This window comes from Callorhinchus milii, unplaced genomic scaffold (assembly GCF_018977255.1).
Source record: "Callorhinchus milii isolate IMCB2004 unplaced genomic scaffold, IMCB_Cmil_1.0 Scaffold7, whole genome shotgun sequence".
Lineage (NCBI taxonomy): Eukaryota > Metazoa > Chordata > Chondrichthyes > Chimaeriformes > Callorhinchidae > Callorhinchus > Callorhinchus milii.
The window spans coordinates 14,999,945-15,017,058 of record NW_024704748.1 but is presented as its reverse complement, the minus strand read 5'-3'; the positions used below and the strand labels follow the sequence as shown (position 1 = coordinate 15,017,058).

Sequence of the window (17,114 nt, the reverse complement as noted above, 5' to 3'; positions counted from 1 at the left end):
AACCTGCCTCACCCTCGTCCTGTTCCACTGACTTCCTATCCCTCAGCAGATCAATTTCAAGTTCCTTATCCTTACCTTCAAATGCTCCAAAGGCTTAGCCCACCTTACCCCTGTGATCTCATGCAATCCAACTCCCTTGGACAACACTCTTTGTTCCACCAAACTCTGGCCTGCTTCATGCACCCCGTTTGCTCTGCCCGAACAACCTTTCTACCACGTTGCCCCCACTTTTTGTAGCTCCCTCGTTCTGATTTTTTCCCCCCTAGTCTAAAAACCTAACTCTTCAACTGTACGTTCAGCCACTAATAACCTCTACTTATTACCCAGCTCAGGCACGCATCCATCCTATCTTATAATAGCATTTCATAATAATAATCCTTGCATTTGATATAGCGCCTTATCACATCTTCCAGACATCTCAAAGCCCTTCACAGAATATACTGCAACATGGAAACATATAAGTGAATTGACTGTGTATTTTGTGGGCGAAACGCAGCAGCCAATTGTGTTCGGCGGTGACCCGCACACAGCCGTGGATTGAGTGACCGATGTAAAGGTTGGTACCCGAGAGGCTGTTTGTAGCGGATAAAGTGCGGCCGCACATTCCTATTGGCCCAGGATGACTGACTGGCAGTGGGAACACCAGGCTGATTGGTTCAATTTATTCTTGCATTGTGCTGGCCAGATCCGCTTTCCTCTTTTGATTGGCGAAGCGGGACGTCAATCACCTGTCAATCCTCCCGTGCGCCCACCTCCGCCCGCGGATTGGCAAAAGGGGCTGTCAATCACTAGTCAGTCCCGCCCTCAGCGCCTGACGACGGGCAGGAGCAGCCCCCCGATTGGCCGGGACGCCTGTCAATCAGCCCTGAGCCAGTCTCTCGCTGATTCTCGCAAGATGGCGGACGCGGTTCAATTCACTGAAAACGGCGGCGCGGCGGCTGGAGCGGACGGCGACGGCTTCGGCTCCGCCTTCTACAGTTACGGCTCGCAGCAGCCCAGCGCCGACAACGCCTTTTCGGGCATGGCCAAAGCTAAGCCCGGGGCCGAGGAGGCGGCGGCAGCAGCAGCAGCAGCAGCCGCCGCCGCGACCGGCGAGGCGACGAGCAGCGAGGCCTCGGGGCGGATGGAAGGCGCCGAGGACGGCAGCTCCGAGCAGAAAGACGTGGAAGGATCCAAGATTAACGCCAGTAAAAACGAGGAGGATGAGGGGTAAGCGAGAGGGAGGCCGCGGGGAGGGAAGGGGCTGCAGTACGAGGGGAGCCCTCTCCCCCTCTCCCCCTCTCCCCCACCCTCACCCCCTGTGTACATTTTATATATTTTTGGGTATAAAATTGGGTTCCGAGGCCTGAGGCCTGAGCCGTAACCATAACGGGGCTGTAACTCTCCCGGGCCCTGTTATTGCGCCTGTGACCCCGGGCTTTGAATTCACTTCACTTCAGCCCTCCCTCCCCCTCCCCCCCCTTACCCCTTACCCTTACCCCCCCTTACCCCCCCCTCCTTACCCCCCCTCCTTACCCCCCCTTACCCCCCCCTCCTTACCCCCCTTAACCCCCCACCTACTACCCCCCACCCACCTACTACCCCCCTCCCCCCTCTTTACCCCCCCCCCCCTCCTTACCCCCCCCTCTCCTTACTCCCCCCTCCCTACCCCCCCCCCCCCCCCGCCTGAGGTGCACAAACCCACAGCGAGTGTCTGTGTCGGAGCGGAGATATGTAGAGCGGAAAAAAAATATAGGGGTTTGGTATTTATCGCAAGGTCCGAAAAAAGAAGCTTCTCGAGTCGCCGGGAGGGGTGGGGGGAGATGCACTGAATGTAACGGTTTAAATCACATCGAAGATTGCCCACCGTGAGGTGTGGGGGTGGAGGGGCTGAGAGGTGAAGGGTGTCATCAGTCACAAGTTATAGTTTTGAGTCACTTAATAATAATAATAATCCTTGCATTTGATATAGCGCTTTTCACGTTGGGAGGACGTCCCAAAGCGCTTCACAGAATATACTGTAAAGTGAATTGACTGTATATTTGTGGGCGAACGCGGCAGCCAATTGCGCACAGCAATGTCCCACAAACAGTCGTAGATTGAAAATGACCAATTTATTATTGTTTTTGGTTTTGGAGGGATTATTATTAGGCTCTGTGTGGAGTAAGGAAACTTGCCCAAGGTTTCGCCCTCTGCCTGGAATTGAACTCAGGTCTCTCGCTTGCAAAGCGAGTACCGAGAGTTAGAATTTCCTCGGCACTTTCTGACAATTCCAGTTTCAAACATTTTCTTTCTTCTCTGAAGGATTTGTGCGTTTCTTTGTGGGTTTGTTTGCGGATATAATTTTTGCGGGTGAGCAACGTTGCATTTCGCCCGCAACTATACGGTCCATTCATTTTGCAGTCTCTTCCCTGAAGCGCTTTGAGATGTCGAGAAGACGTGAAAAGCCCTATATCAAATACAAGGATTATTATTATTATTAGGAGTTTTAATGAATGTATTAAAGTGAGAGACCTGGGTTCTATTCCCGGCTGGGTGAAACGTTGGGCAAATTTCCTTACTTCACACGCCTCTATTTACCTAGCAGTAAGTAGGAACCCGGTTGTTAGTCGATTGGCGGATCGCTTTTCCGCAGATAATAATCCCTCAAAAATAGATAATAATTTGGTCACTAAATCCACGACTGTTTGTGGGACACTGCTGTGCGCAATTGGCTGCCGCGTTTCGCCCACAAAATACAGTCACAATTGACTTTACAGCGTATTCTGTGAAGTGCTTTGAGACGTCTTGGAAGATGTGAAAAGCTCTGTATCAAATGCAAGGAGGGATTATGTATGTATTAGTAGAGCAAAGGTAACAAATGAGTCACAAAGATTGTTTTTTTTGTCAATTATTTCTTTTGGTCAACTGGATGGTCAACTGGTCAACAGATGAAATTGCGTAGTTTGCCATTGAAAGCACAGCTGGCAAGCTTTCCCATTGCTTGTCCAGATTGGGCCACCGTGCCTGTTGGAGCTTTGGCTTGCAGAGTTAATGAGAGCTCAGTGGAAAGAGTCCCTGCTCACAGTGACTGGTCTGCCCTTCCTGGGTCTGCTGATGAAATAGGCTGCCTTAGCAGTGTCCTGGAGCACTCCAGAGGAGAGTTACCAGTTGGTCATTTAACATCTGACAAATGCAGGTTTGAGCCCTCACTAGGTGGGTGGCAAGTACCAGAACTCCCTCCCTTTGCCCACAAATATACAGTCAATTCACGTTACAGTATATTCTGTGAAGAGCTTTGAGATGTCTAGAAGATGTGAAATGTGATAAGTCAAATACAAGGAATATTATTCCTGGTGGCCATACAACTCAGCATGAAAAGTGTGAGAGCACACACATTCCTTCCCATTGAGCAATGGTTCCACCAGTTGGCAGTGAGGAGATTGAATAGCAGCTGCTTACCTCTCTACAAACCAATCAAGGTAGATTTCAAGTGTTGGGTGTATGGAAGTGTATTCCCAATCTTAAATTCCAGATAAAACTTTCCAGCAGCTGTCATCCCATGCCTCAGAGTTACCTCATCAGCTGTCTGATGGACATCTCCCTTCAGCGTGGTGAGAGGATCTTTACAGTACGGCTTGTGATGCTTCAGTTTTTTTGATGAGTTCAAGGTCCACGTCTATTGTCAAGTAACAGGCTTACTCAGCACTAGCTGGTTAATGTGAGGGGTTTTAGCAATTAGACATGCCCTCTGTTCTATTGATGTGTCTAATATCATTAGATGATTCTGAGGCAAGTACCTATTAAAACATGAGAATGCATAGAATAACAAAAGATCATTAAGTCTGTTCCTTCCACAGACCATGTACTATCCTATTTAGGATTGTATTCCAATGATTTAACCCTCAACCTCAAAATTGATTCCCAAAGGTAACTGAGCAAATCGGTAGTACGAGTCCTGTATCTCTTAATTCCATTTCCTCACCTTTTCTTCATACTCTTCATAATACCATTACTGTACAAGTATATATCTATTTCACATCCCATTTGATTGTGCCTCCAGAATCTTTAGGGGGGGATTGTGACTCAACCCACCTACCACTCCATAACGCATTGCTCCACAGCAATCAGTTTGTAAAAGCTTCAAACATAAGTAGCTGTTTGCTACTTGTCTGACAGGTAATTTGTAATGCATCTGAATACATGATTGTGTTCCATATTTCTAACCAGTTTCCGCTGACCTTTCTGCTCATACCAATGGTATGTATGTATAGTCCTGTAGCTCAGTAGTTCGAGCACTCACCTAGCAAGAGAGAAATCTGGGTTCGATACCCGGCAGGGCGAAACGTTGGGTAAGTTTCCTTACTCCACATGCCTCTGTTTACCTAGCAGTAAGTAGGAACCTGGTTGTTAGTCGATTGGTGAATTGCTTTTCTGGGGGTAATAATTCCTTAAAAAAAAATTAGTCACTCAATCCACAACTGTTTGTGGAACACTGGTGTGTCCAATTGACTGCTGAGTTTCTCCCACAAAATATACACTCAATTCACTTTACAGTATATTCTGTGAAGCGTTTTGAGAAGTTTCGAGAAGACGTGATAAGGCGCTATATCAAATGCAAGGATTATTTCCTAGCATGCTGCACCCTATTCCTCCCCAATCCCGATTGAGCAGCTTGGAACAAAACCATAATATCCACAGTATATTTGCTCATCTGTCCTTGGCTAACCTTATAAACTTAAGCACATTTCCAACTGACCTATTCATCCTACTCTCTTTCAACTGACTTAGTTAACAAGTGATTAACTACTCTTACTGGTAGAATAGCCTACATCTACTTCATCTATGCTTCTCACCATTTTAAAGTTCTTGGAACATGTCTTTCCTCTTTAACTGCACCCACATTTTTTTCTCCGATGGAAACCACTTCTCCTGTCATTTGGCTATTACCTCTTTTAGTGTGGTCATCTGCATATCAATACTACTTTTGGTAATGAGCAAATATTACAACTCTTCATGGCTTATAGTGTGTACATCTGGGCAGTTAGCAGTCTTGATAACAGGTTTGATTTTGATATGTGTATTTGTGCAAAGGTGGCCAGGAGACTTCTTACTACTTGTTTTACAGTGGAACAAACTAACTTTAGAAATTAAATATATAGCATTTGTAGATATGATTCAAATTTGATCTGTTTAGGTATGTAAATGTGTCACTGTGTTTCCAGTAAAGAGCAATGGTGGGAATGTGAATTCTTGTAACATTTTCATGTTACCTTTGGGAAATTCTCCAGCATTATAGTAGTTTGAAGGGAGTTTGTCCCATGTCCTGGCCAACAATCCCCAAAATAAAATTGGTCATTCACTTTATGGCTGTTTGTAGGACAATGCTGTGTGCAAATTGGCTGCCATGTTTGCTCCAAAACAGTCACTGCACTTTACAGTAAATCCTGTGAAGCGCTTTGGGACATCCTCCCGATGTGAAAAGCACTCTACCAAATATTAGGATTATTATTATCAGTGGTCATTTTTATTGTTGCTAATATATGACTTGTATAATAATAATAATCCTTGCATTTGATATAGCGCTTTTCACGTCTTCTAGAAGTCTCAAAGCGCTTCACAGAATATACTGTAAAGTGAATTGACTGTATATTTGTGGGCGAAACGCAGCAGCCAAATTGTGCCCAGCAGTGTCCCACAAACAGTCGTGGATTGAAGTGACCAATTTACTATTTTTATAATAAAGTGTTGTCTTACGTGGTAGTGTTGTTATGTACAGTATCCTAAATGGAAATTAATTCCATATTTGTGATGAAAGATGAGGTACAAAATTGCCTTTGTCCTTTATCCTCAAGCATAGGAACTTTGTAATTAAATTGTTTTGTGGATATATGTGTGCTAATGATTTGTTTTAATGGATCAGAGCTTTTTTTTAAAGCTTTGATTTCATTATTATGGCAACTACTGGCCTCAGAATGTTACAGATGAAGAGGATTTGTGCATTTGGAACATTTGTTGAGTACTGTATTTGTAATTGCTGTAGGTTTGATCCTGCAGCACCAGTGACTCCTGCTTGGAGCTCATGCTTGTAAATGCCATGTGAGAACAGAATTGAGCTGTGCTTTGATTCATCGCCACTCCCTCCAGTCAAATACTGTAGCATGTCAGTACTCGCTGTGTAGGCTCACACCTATACAATAGCCACTTGAGTCCAAAGTGTTAGGCGAGGAGAGAGCCAGGGTGACTGCAAGTGTTCTTGGTAATTTAACATTAGTTGTGTAACCACAGGTCCAGAATTGAGAGTATAATTGTAAAAATTGTCTGTTAAAATCCAGAATTGGAGATGCAGTGTTCTGGTAATGCAGGAGAAAGTGAGCATTATCCAGTGCTGCTCAACACCAGACTTAAGATAATAATTTGTACTGGCACTATTTTAAAAAACTGATTTGCACTTCCTTTTTTATATTATCACTGTGCAGGAAGATGTTTGTTGGTGGACTCAGCTGGGAAACGAGCAAGAAAGATTTAAGGGACTACTTTTCTAAGTTTGGAGAAATTGTAGACTGCGTAATCAAAATGGACCCTGTGACTGGGCGTTCACGAGGATTTGGTTTTGTCCTCTTCAAGGATCCTGAAAGTGTAGACAAGGTAGGATTTGGTATTAACTGCCTGTTTTTAACCTGGCTTTGAACAGGTCAAATGAGAAGCATCCTGATTTTATAAAATGTACAAGGTTGAACAGTAGAATTTTTGTTTCCATTTTAGATTTTTATTTTCACCCATTTCAGGTCTCCAGATGCATGCACCGTTATTTCACCGAGAAGGCAGACAACCAGCTTCTAGGCCTTTGCAAAGGCCACTTGAGTTGCCACTAGGAAGTGTAAGAGAGTAATCAACCCATAGTGACAATTTATTTACTCTTCTACTTTCCCTTTTTTGTAGGGATGTGTTTTTGCGATGCTATAGTAGAGATTGAGAAGATTGGGTGTTAACTTGTGTCCAGCACTACAGTGATACAACAGTTCCTAAAATGTATAAATGAAAAAAGGCTGTCAAACATTAAGCCTTATATAATAAGTTAATGTAAATCCAGGGGTTGACATCTGGAAAAATTGGGTGGATGTCTTAGTACAAAAATTCTATCATAATGGAAAATGGGTTAGCATTTTGAAGTAGGCAGAACTATTTTTTTATATCAAATGAAAGGATTATTTTTTAAAGTGTTTTTAAATGGAGTATTTTTTCTTTAAATTGTTGAAGATGTTTTAAAAATGGATTCAATTGAAACCTGCACATATGAGAGCTTTGGGGTCGTTTACTGCTGTAGGTATTTTTTTTATTTTGTGAATTCATGGAACAAGAAGTGGCAAAAAGTTTTGCTTGTTCAGTGTGGTTCTAATATAGTTCTAAACAGTTTAAATGTAGGACAGGTCATCAAAAGGAAGATGTGCACTTCCTCCGTAAAACACTGGGAGTAAATCTTTTGGGATGTCTGAATTTTGCTGCATTATCTATTTGTGGTATTTCTCAGTATCTCTTCCATTACTCTCTTTACCCCCTTTCAACGCTGCACATTTTTTTTAGGTATACTGATGTTTATTGTTGAAGCATGATATGATCTACTGCCAGCTCTGCATCAGCTTGTTGAAAAGCTTTACTGGAGTTAATTTTAAAGATTATCAAACACAATCAGCCTGGATGGAGAGTGTCTGTCAGTAGAATTGACCTTGATAATAAACTTTGCACTTTGCTGTGTACGCTTTTGTGGGGACGTGCACCTCAGATTTAGCTATACAAAGACCACTTTTAAACAATAAGCATCATTTCTCAGAATTGAGCTATTTTGAGTATTCTGGTACCAGTCATGCCACTGCATCTCAGTACTCTTTGTACTACCTTGAAGCTTTATTACTTTGAAATTTTGATGAAGGCAAGTTTGTAAATTAATACATCTTCAAATGCTTCAGCAAATAAGACAACAATCTTTAATGTTGAAATCCATTGTTGAACTCACTTTTGTAGGATCATCTAGAGAAATCTAATAGGTGTAGACAGAGCTTGCGTATAGAGAAAAATTGTAATGCTGCATTTAAAGCTAGGATTTTTGGAAGCTCAAGCACTATGGGGAGAAGGTATTAGCATCAGTTTAAATATTGCAATGGAATCTGCATCATGGGGAGAGTCATAACTAAATGGGAAACTTTGAAATGGGATAATGTGCATGCTGGTTTGATAGCATTTACACTGCCAGTATAGTTTGAACTGAGATCATAAGAAATGCTAGACCTAAAAAAGACCATGGTCCATCTAGTTCGCCTTCCACCTTCCTGGCGGTTGTATGCATATGTCATTTTTATTCCTCTACTCTTTCAACTCTGGAGCTAGATTGTGTCTGCCTTGCCCGAGCGACCATTGTCTGAGTCAGGGCAATGTGTGTCATATTTATCTTACCTGGAAGTTGGATCCTAATTGTATCAACGCTAAGCTCGATTCAGTCCCCCTATGACCTCAACACATTGGTTATTCACTCGTGATTAGGACCAGGAACTCTGTTCTGTTTTCATCAGTTTTTGTCCCTACAGCTGACGATTGAAAAGGCATTAGCTACTCTGTACCATGACACTAATGTATTAGGACAATGTTGAATCTATGGGAATCATAATTTGATTGTGGTGAATTTGAGATTTTTTTTCATTTCATGGCCAGAAATATGTGGCTGGAATATACAAGATTCTTGTTGTTAATCAGCTGCTTCTTAAAGATGAATATTCCTGTTAATCTCTGTTCTGCAGTCGTTTATGTCTAACTGAGGGAATTTGCCAGATAGTATACAGGAATTGGCTCTTGTTCGAATGTATTCCAATTCCAGCAAATGTTTTAATTCTAAAACTGCTACAGTAAAATCCATACCAATAAACTGTACAACTTCATTCAATGAGTATTGTTAAATTGTGAACTCTTATTAATTTATAACTTTAGAACTGTATATTAAAAAAAAAAGGTTCAGGTGCTATTGTAGAATTAAAATTAATCTTTGCGAAGAATTGTTCTGCACTCAGTAAGAAAGATGAGAGCATTCACTTTGAAACTTGCAAAATAAAGCATTCACGTTCAACAGTGTGTTCAATCCAGTTATATTTGGAACTGTTAAATTCAGTCAGGAACATGCTTCACAATAGTAAACCCAGTATATCCACTGTAATTGGCAGTATGATTTAGAGATGGTACCATAAGTAATTGATACCATTTTAAAATATATTTTTGCATTTTGTGGATTTATTAAATTTGTGATCGGGAGGAGAAAATAGTTTGGCATCGGTTACTAATTTTCTTCTCTCCTTTCCTAAAGGTGCTGACTCATGGTGGGTTCCAAGGGCAGCAGCAGTGAGTGTCGGCAGGCTATTCAACCATGGGAGAGGCTGCTGCTTTTGAAGGGGAGGAATGATTAGATAGCAAGCAGGAGACCCTGGTTCATTTCCCCTCTTCTCTTTGAACCCAGGATGTTGAGGCAAATTTAAGCAGCCCTCTACTAACATTCAGCCTAGCTGAAATTGGCTAAGACAAACTGGAATGGATTGTGGAACCATTCTAGCTTGTATGGCTCTATCACACTGGGTGATGCATTTGCTCACTAAACTGTCAATGGCACTCTGGCCAGAAGTTCTATTGTGAACCATGCACTCTTGGCACTCGTAGGCTATATTGGATTTTGGAATATTTCCAAGATTAAATGAACAGCGTTATTCAACTTGCTCTGCAGAGGGATGTTCCATGGTTTCTTGTTAAGATGAGATAATTAGTGTTAATGGGAGCATGGGAAAACTTTAATAATTTGGGCTGGAATTTTAAATATGTTTAAATCTAATAACCGCTCTAATTGTAACTTTAAATTGTTAGTCTTAATTGTTGCAAAATTTCTAGAAAGTGATTGAAAGCACATTTAATTTTAGTTTGGAATCATTTGCTATGTTTTTATATTTGTAGTTTATTGCTACTGTTACTGCAAGTATTCATATAGGCATAGATATTGTAGTACATTTAACCTACCTTGCTGCAATGTAAGTGAGTGTACAGGTTATCTACAAAGCTAATGCATTTTGCTGTGCACATAGACCAAGGTTAGGTTAAATAGAAATCCAATACCTAATGACTGTTCTCAAAAGAATGAAGTGCTTGTGCATGAGGTCCTAGTATTTTTCTGAAGCAAATTGTGTTGCTTCTGTTTATCTTAATCTTTGGCTTTCTTCACCTATGTTCTATCATTTAAAGTTGACTTTAGTACAATTCATTTTGCAATTTGAAGCAATGAATGATCATGATTTTCTTCGCAAACGTCCAGGTATTGAAATACAAAGAGCACAAACTTGATGGGAGAGTTATTGATCCGAAGAGAGCTCAAGCTATGAAGGGAAAGGAACCAATCAAAAAGATCTTTGTGGGTGGTTTGGACCCTGACTGTCCAGAGGAAAAAGTGAGGAACTATTTTGGAACTTTTGGAGAGGTAAGTTGTTGCAATGAATTTGTCAATCTATTTATTTCAACTTATAGGATACTCTAAATTATTTTTCCCAGAATCATAAAAACGAGAGCTAAACTTTAAGTGCCTCGAAAGGTTTCCAGACACTTCAGGCCATCTCCTGTGCTGAAGATTTCTATGCTTGAATTTTTAAAATGTATTCTCTTTATTTTGGTTGTACTTAAGTTGTTTCTGAACACTTTGCTGGGTAATGGAATGTTCCAGATCCCGAGCTGGAATAACAAATTCACACTACATAGTTAATTGAAAAAAATTAAAACCCTTTGCAGTTACTTAAACCTTGAGGGTATTTAGCTTCAAAATTAGGTTATTGTGAAGATATCCATGTCTTTCCAGGGAATTTGGAAAAAAATACTTAACAGTGGTTTTGTTTGATTTAATAGATTGAATCTATTGAGCTTCCTATGGACACTAAGACCAACAAGAGAAGAGGTTTCTGTTTCATAACGTTTAAAGATGAGAATCCAGTGAAGGCAATTATGGAAAAGAAGTTCCATGATGTTGGTACAAGCAAGGTACGAATGTGATTGTGGAAAGCTTTATAAAAGTTTTGGCCTTGAGGTACATGGCATTTTTTCCAAACTCTTTTTAGGACCTCCTTAAATTAGGAATATGTAAAGTTTAGCTATCCAGCTATTCAAATCCTTTGGATTGTGGAGTCCTGTAGCTCAGTGGTTAGAGCACTCGCTTTGCAAGCGAGAGACCTGAGTTCAATTCCAGGCAGGGCGAAACCTTGGGCAAGTTTCCTTACTCCATATGCCTAATAATAATCCCTCCAAAAAACCCAAAACAATAATAAATTGGTCATTTTCAATCTACGACTGTTTGTGGGACATTGCTGTGCGCAATTGGCTGCCGCGTTGGTCCACAAATATACAGTCAATTCACTTTACAGTGTGTTCTGTGAAGCGCTTTGGGACATCCTCCCGACGTGAAAAGCGCTATATCAAATGCAAGGATTATTTATTTATTATATTTATTGTTAATATGATTTATATTTTCATATAAATGTGATTTGCCACATTAGTAAAGTTCATATTTCAATACATTTTTCCCAAAGGTTGAAATCAAATTGGCCCAGCCTAAGGAGGTGTACCAGCAACAGCAATGGGGAGGCCGAGGTGGATTCTCTGGTAGAGGAAGAGGTAGAGGAGGTATTGTTTGGGATATTCTAATCAAGTGTTCAGCCCTCATTTCATGTAAAAATGTAAAAAAAAAGTGAATTATTCAAAGCTGCTTATTTTGGGATAAAATTCTTTGTTGTAGCCAATGATGGTAATTCATGAGCTTTGTAGAATTCATCTCGCCAGTACCCACATATACATGTTCACCGTGTTGGTGTCTATTGAGCGATTGCCAAGTGTAATTTCAAGAAGGGATATTTGGATCATTAATTTTGATGATCTTATTCAATGTTTAAATTATCATAAATGCATGAGATCTCAGAACATTTAAGGTCAAATCACTTCATTTTAGAGTAGTTACATTTATCGAGCACTTTTGGTGGGTGTTCGGAAAAAAAAGATTGCTCAAGGTGAGGAATGCTAATGCTGAAAATAATACTTGCATATTTAAGCAGCTACAAAATTAAACTTGTGTTTGGAAAAGTTCCTGGAATTGGAAACCATAGTTAAGTGATTCAAATCTGCAAAGAACTTTTATTTTTCAAAGATATGATACAAGCAGCAAGAGATACCTCTGATGGATCAAAAGGTAAGAAGTAATAGTAATGGTTTTGTTCAATCATGCAAATAGAGTTATGGGGACATTGCAGTTGGCTTCAGTTCCTCCTTACTAGGAAGGGAGGAAGTCCCTCAGTGTTCCTGTTTGCTATCCGGTGATTTGAGATGGAAAGTGGGCATTGGATTGGTTCACAGCAATACCCACAAGGTCAGTTAACTTGTCAATGGTTGTTTGCTTGGCTTGTATGTGAAGAATAGCCACTTGAGCAAGCCTCTTGGTACTTTTCCTGGTTGCCTATCCAGTAGGAGACTTAGCATTTTTTTTCCTATCTAGTTTTCTCCCTTGATAGTATCCCTCACCAGCTGCACCAGTGGCAAGAATGCCCTCATGCGCCAGTGTTGCTGCATAATTTTGCCTTCTTTTGCATTGTTCTGTAAATTGCATCTAGTTCCTGTATCACCCACGAACATTTATTTTAATCATTACCACAGACCAGTTCTCTACATTGGCTCTCTGGAGACTTGTATTTTGACTTGACTGCTCCATTTTCTTTTACATATTAAAGACACCTTTAGCTCCTCCTTTGCAAACTAGCTATAAATCATTTTTTAATCCCAATTTTTAAATACATTTGTTTTCTTTGCTCTCCTGACTAGGACAAAGCCAAAACTGGAACCAAAGCTACAACAGTAACTATTGGAACCCAAGTTATGGAAACTATAGCTATGGCTATGGCCAGGGTTATGGTGGGTATAGCGGCTATGACTACCCAGCATACAACTATGGCTATTATGGTTATGGACAAGGATATGGTGATTATAACAGTAAGTTTTATATGCCAAAGCCTTTTCTCCTTTGTAAATTGATGGAATTCCAGGAACGAGTGACCTGACAGATTTATCTACGGATTTAATATACCTGTACAGCTATGCTTTACACGCATTTTACTGTTGGAACATCATTTGCTTGCTTTCAACTATTTTTTTATTCTTAATTTTTTGAACGAATATGCAAGTGTTTAGATTTCCAAAGTTTTATTTCAAATTTCCTGCATTTGTCATTCGCCTTCATTTGAAAGAGCAGTTTGGCATTATCTGCAAACAAGCAAGCTATTCAAACCCCGCCACAGTGTAGAAGTATCAAAGAGCAAATTATCTTTGGGAAACTAACCTAACATTATTTGCATTTGTTGAATGACCTACATTCAAAATAAGGGTTGCTTGAATTATCCTATACCTTGTGATGAGGGAGAGTTCAAAATACTGTGATCTGTAAATTGAAAAGTACTACTGTGTCAGATGTACATTTAGGAACTAATTGGCCTGGAGTGGTGAAGTTCGATTTTCATATTTGTGTATTATCTGTTACTATGTAGGTACAAATGCACAGCTACACCAGAAGAGCATTCAAAGCCATATTTTTTTATCAATTTAAGACAGAACTGAAAACGTATTTTATGCTGACAAATTTTACTTTCAGATCAACCAGGCAGTTACGGTAAAGCTCCAAGGAGGGGAGGTGGTACACAAACTCAGTACAGGCCTTATTAAACAGCCTGGCTATGGTGAAGATCTTCATAAACAAGGTAAGATGTATGTTTCCCTGGTCTTTCAGATAAATTTGCACATTTATATTTAAAGAGCTAGTTCATTGGTTTTAGTTTACTTTGAAATGTTGTTCAAATTTCCCTTGCATCGGCTGTTAGCTCTGACCTATATGAAAATGTCTGTCTTCAATGGGAGGCACATCATAAGATCAGTTTACAGCAGCTGGATATTAATCATATCACTGAAGTTTTTTTAAAAAAAGCCAGCTTTCATTAGACAAACTTTCTTTAATTGCTTGCTTAAAATGTACTATTGTGATGCCAAGCTAAATAATATCTTAATTCTGTTTGGTGTATTTTCCAGTGCAAATTTTCTAGTGCTGACGTGGATGTTGGTTTGAATAAACCTACATTTACCCTTTAATTCATTCATTACCTTTAAAGGTATGGATGAGTGTATTCATTTTTTAATTAACTATCATTTCTTGATTTTACCAACATCTATGATACAAAATATTGAAAAGTTACTGGATTTCAATCCTGTATCAATGGTGGTGCAGACCTAGTGGACCTAGTTTACCCTTGTGTATAATATAATGCAACATACTGTATGATAAATTCTACGATCAATGCACCACCATAACTTTTCAAATCTCAAGCTTTGATGTAGAAGCATGTAATATTACATGGTTGTACGGATTATTTAAAGCCACCTTGTTCAAAACTTGAGATTAAACAGTTTCATTCATAAGATCTTTGCTTAATGCAATATTAACGTACCTCCTTCTAGATACAGTTTGAATAAACCTACATTGATTTTTTTCCCATGGAGTTTCTGGGTTTTTAGATGGGGAAGTGAGTGCTTGAACTCATCAGTCTGGTTCGCCATTTTCACTTTGGGTTTCAATGCAAATTTTTGGGGAGTTGGTGCAGGGATGGCTGAGATTTTCTGGTTACTGATGTCCCTCTGTTCCCCCAAAATGATTTACACCATATGTTAAATTGATCCAATAATATAAATGCTGGAGCCTGGGTAATACAACATACCCCCATTTCATCCCAAGTCCCCTATTCATCAAAGCAGAATATACTGATCAGGAGAGGTGAGAAGTATCATTTCTACTTCTCAAAGTAACCTAAATTACAAACTTCTCAAGGTGGCAATAATTTTAATAAACTCTGAATGAAAGCTACTCATTTGTCTAAATGACTGCATATATTTTTGAAAATCTAGCCTCGAACTAGCTCTTTAAATCTTTGTATATTAGTATAAATTAATTTATCAATTACATGTTTATCCAGCTAATATACTCTTTTACTGTAAGTATATTAAATCTAGGTATAACTCATTTTACTCTTACTTCCATTTTACCTTTTTCTTTTGAATATTACATAAATTGTGTAAGGATAACCTAGTCCTGTTTGAACACGTAATGAGTTAAAGATCTCAGGTAATGTACCATAATGGGATTTAAAAACATCAGAGCATCAACCTGATAAGAATTCTACCAGTATAATTCTGACTTGTACCGTTATGTTTGTACCTGCCAGTGGGAACTTCATTGCAGGCCATGTCACCATGACCACACGATTCGCACAAGCCTGCACATTATGGACAGAATTCGAGATGCCCAGTGGTATGGTCTCTTCCAACCTTCTGTCTCACCATAAAGATTAGACCGTTTTAAAAAAGAAACTCTAATTATACACTTTCATTCACGCAGACAGTTTTTCCTTTTTTAAATAAAAATTATATAGTCCTATTTTCTTTACAGGCTCAAGTTAAATGGTAATATAGCCATGACCTCCTGTTTCTTCAATGGATAAAGCCGTTCTTACAATTTGTGCTTTCTTTTAATAGTGTGTAATTGGATAATGAACTACCAATTGCTAAATAATGCTTGCTTTTTTTCTTTCTATAGCTCAATAGTGATGTGTGACTCATGTTTGTAATGGGCAGTTTTAAAGTTAATGGACTTGTATATTCTTACAGCATCTGCAGTTTGTGAAATATATATATTTATAAATGCAGTTGGATTAAGAAACTGAAGGCTGGGTCCAAGAGCATGGAGGACTTGGATAATTCCTTGAAGGTGCTACCAACCAATCAAAGCATAGTCTGCTCTTCAAACTAATTTTCCATTAATCAATATTGACAAAAGAGTAAACATGTCTCGGACAGCCCAGTACTTCACACAGTTGGTGTGTGTGTTTTGAAGAGAGAGAATCTTAACCATATTATTGTCCATTCTGTTTTCCAGGCTACATCGATCATTTTAATGAGAGAAATGTCACCCTTGAAATCCTTTCTGAAATGAAGAAACCTGTCACAGATATTTTTTTTTACGTTGGAGACAGTGTTGGATCTGGTGGACTTTTTAATGTTTTCTTTGTACTTTTTTTTCCTTTTAAATCCAAGTGATATTTGATGACTGACTTTTTTTTTGTAAAGGGGGCAAATGTCTTGTGTGAGTTTTTAACCTAATTTAATGTACCACCATATAGTTTTACTACTGGTGAGCACATTGTGTATCAGTGTGGCAGATGTAAGGGGAATTTATTTTGGTGTACGAGTTCTGTGAAATATTTCCATTTGTAACTCCTTCTGCGTGATTCGAATAAAAGCGTTTGTATATGTTTCCAGCTTTACGTTTGATATTTTGGAAGATAATTCATTCATATTCTCTTTCCTCTGCGTGATCTGAAATTCCACTCCAGTGATCTGGATAATTTTGACCCTCGACCTCAATCTCCATGTTACAGTGATTGAAACATTAAAAAGATGTTTTACCTCATGAGGTATTATATATGAGAATGAGTAGATTGATCAATAGTATTGAACATTGCCATCAAACCTGAATTAAATTAAATTCTATAAAGTAATGTTTGCCCCTATTGTTTTGTTTATTGCCATAGCAGCAATATTATTATAACACTATTATATTATAACACTATTCAGGACTTGGTGTGGGATGATGTTGGTGGCCAGTTGAGGAGTTATTGCAATATTATTGATTTCAGCGGAAGGTATAAAAATAATTTGCGGCTTTGCAGTCTGATTGTAAGAGAATTTACTATAATAATAATAATCCTTGCAGTTGATATAGCGCCATTTCGCGTCTTTTGAGACGTCTCAAAGCGCCTCACAGAATAGACTGCAGAGTGAACAATTGACTGTGCATTCCGTGGGTGAATCGCGACTGCTTGAACGGTGCAATTTACCATAAGACTACATCCTGAACCGCAGTCGTCAGCTGTTCATCTTTCAGTGTCATTTTAATGTGATCAAATGGTATCCCCGCGCCCTGTATGTAATATATAGACTGATGGTCCCTTCATGTTGCTGTGGGTGTGTGTGTGTGTGTATGTGGGGGGGGAGCAGGTCCTCAG

The 17,114-nt window shown here is 39.5% G+C and overlaps 1 protein-coding gene across 2 annotated transcripts; it reads left to right on the top strand.

Annotated features, from left to right (window-relative positions):
- The first annotated feature begins 895 nt into the window (after positions 1–895).
- LOC103181336 (heterogeneous nuclear ribonucleoprotein D-like) lies at positions 896–16,363 on the top strand. 2 transcript variants are annotated; one of them, XM_007897743.2, is made up of 8 exons: positions 896–1,209; positions 6,438–6,606; positions 10,298–10,459; positions 10,879–11,010; positions 11,556–11,649; positions 12,835–13,002; positions 13,658–13,763; positions 15,986–16,363. In XM_007897743.2, the coding sequence occupies exons 1-7, from the start codon at positions 896–898 to the stop codon at positions 13,726–13,728; spliced, it is 1,110 nt and encodes a 369-aa protein (XP_007895934.1). In that variant the 3' UTR covers positions 13,729–13,763; positions 15,986–16,363. The 2 variants fall into 2 exon arrangements, with proteins under 2 accessions (XP_007895934.1, XP_042192691.1); XM_042336757.1 differs by lacking the exon at positions 15,986–16,363 and adding an exon at positions 15,276–15,979.
- Positions 16,364–17,114: the final 751 nt, after the last annotated feature.

What these genes read in the sequence shown, in the direction of transcription:
- LOC103181336 (XM_007897743.2), top strand. Translation starts at nt 896, where the DNA reads ATGGCGGACGCGGTTCAATTCACTGAAAACGGCGGCGCGGCGGCTGGA. An exon ending in ATGATGTTGGTACAAGCAAG is followed by an intron (nt 11,011 to 11,555) that starts GTACGAATGTGA and finishes TTTTTCCCAAAG; the next exon opens with GTTGAAATCAAATTGGCCCA. An exon ending in AGGATATGGTGATTATAACA is followed by an intron (nt 13,003 to 13,657) that starts GTAAGTTTTATA and finishes TTTTACTTTCAG; the next exon opens with ATCAACCAGGCAGTTACGGT.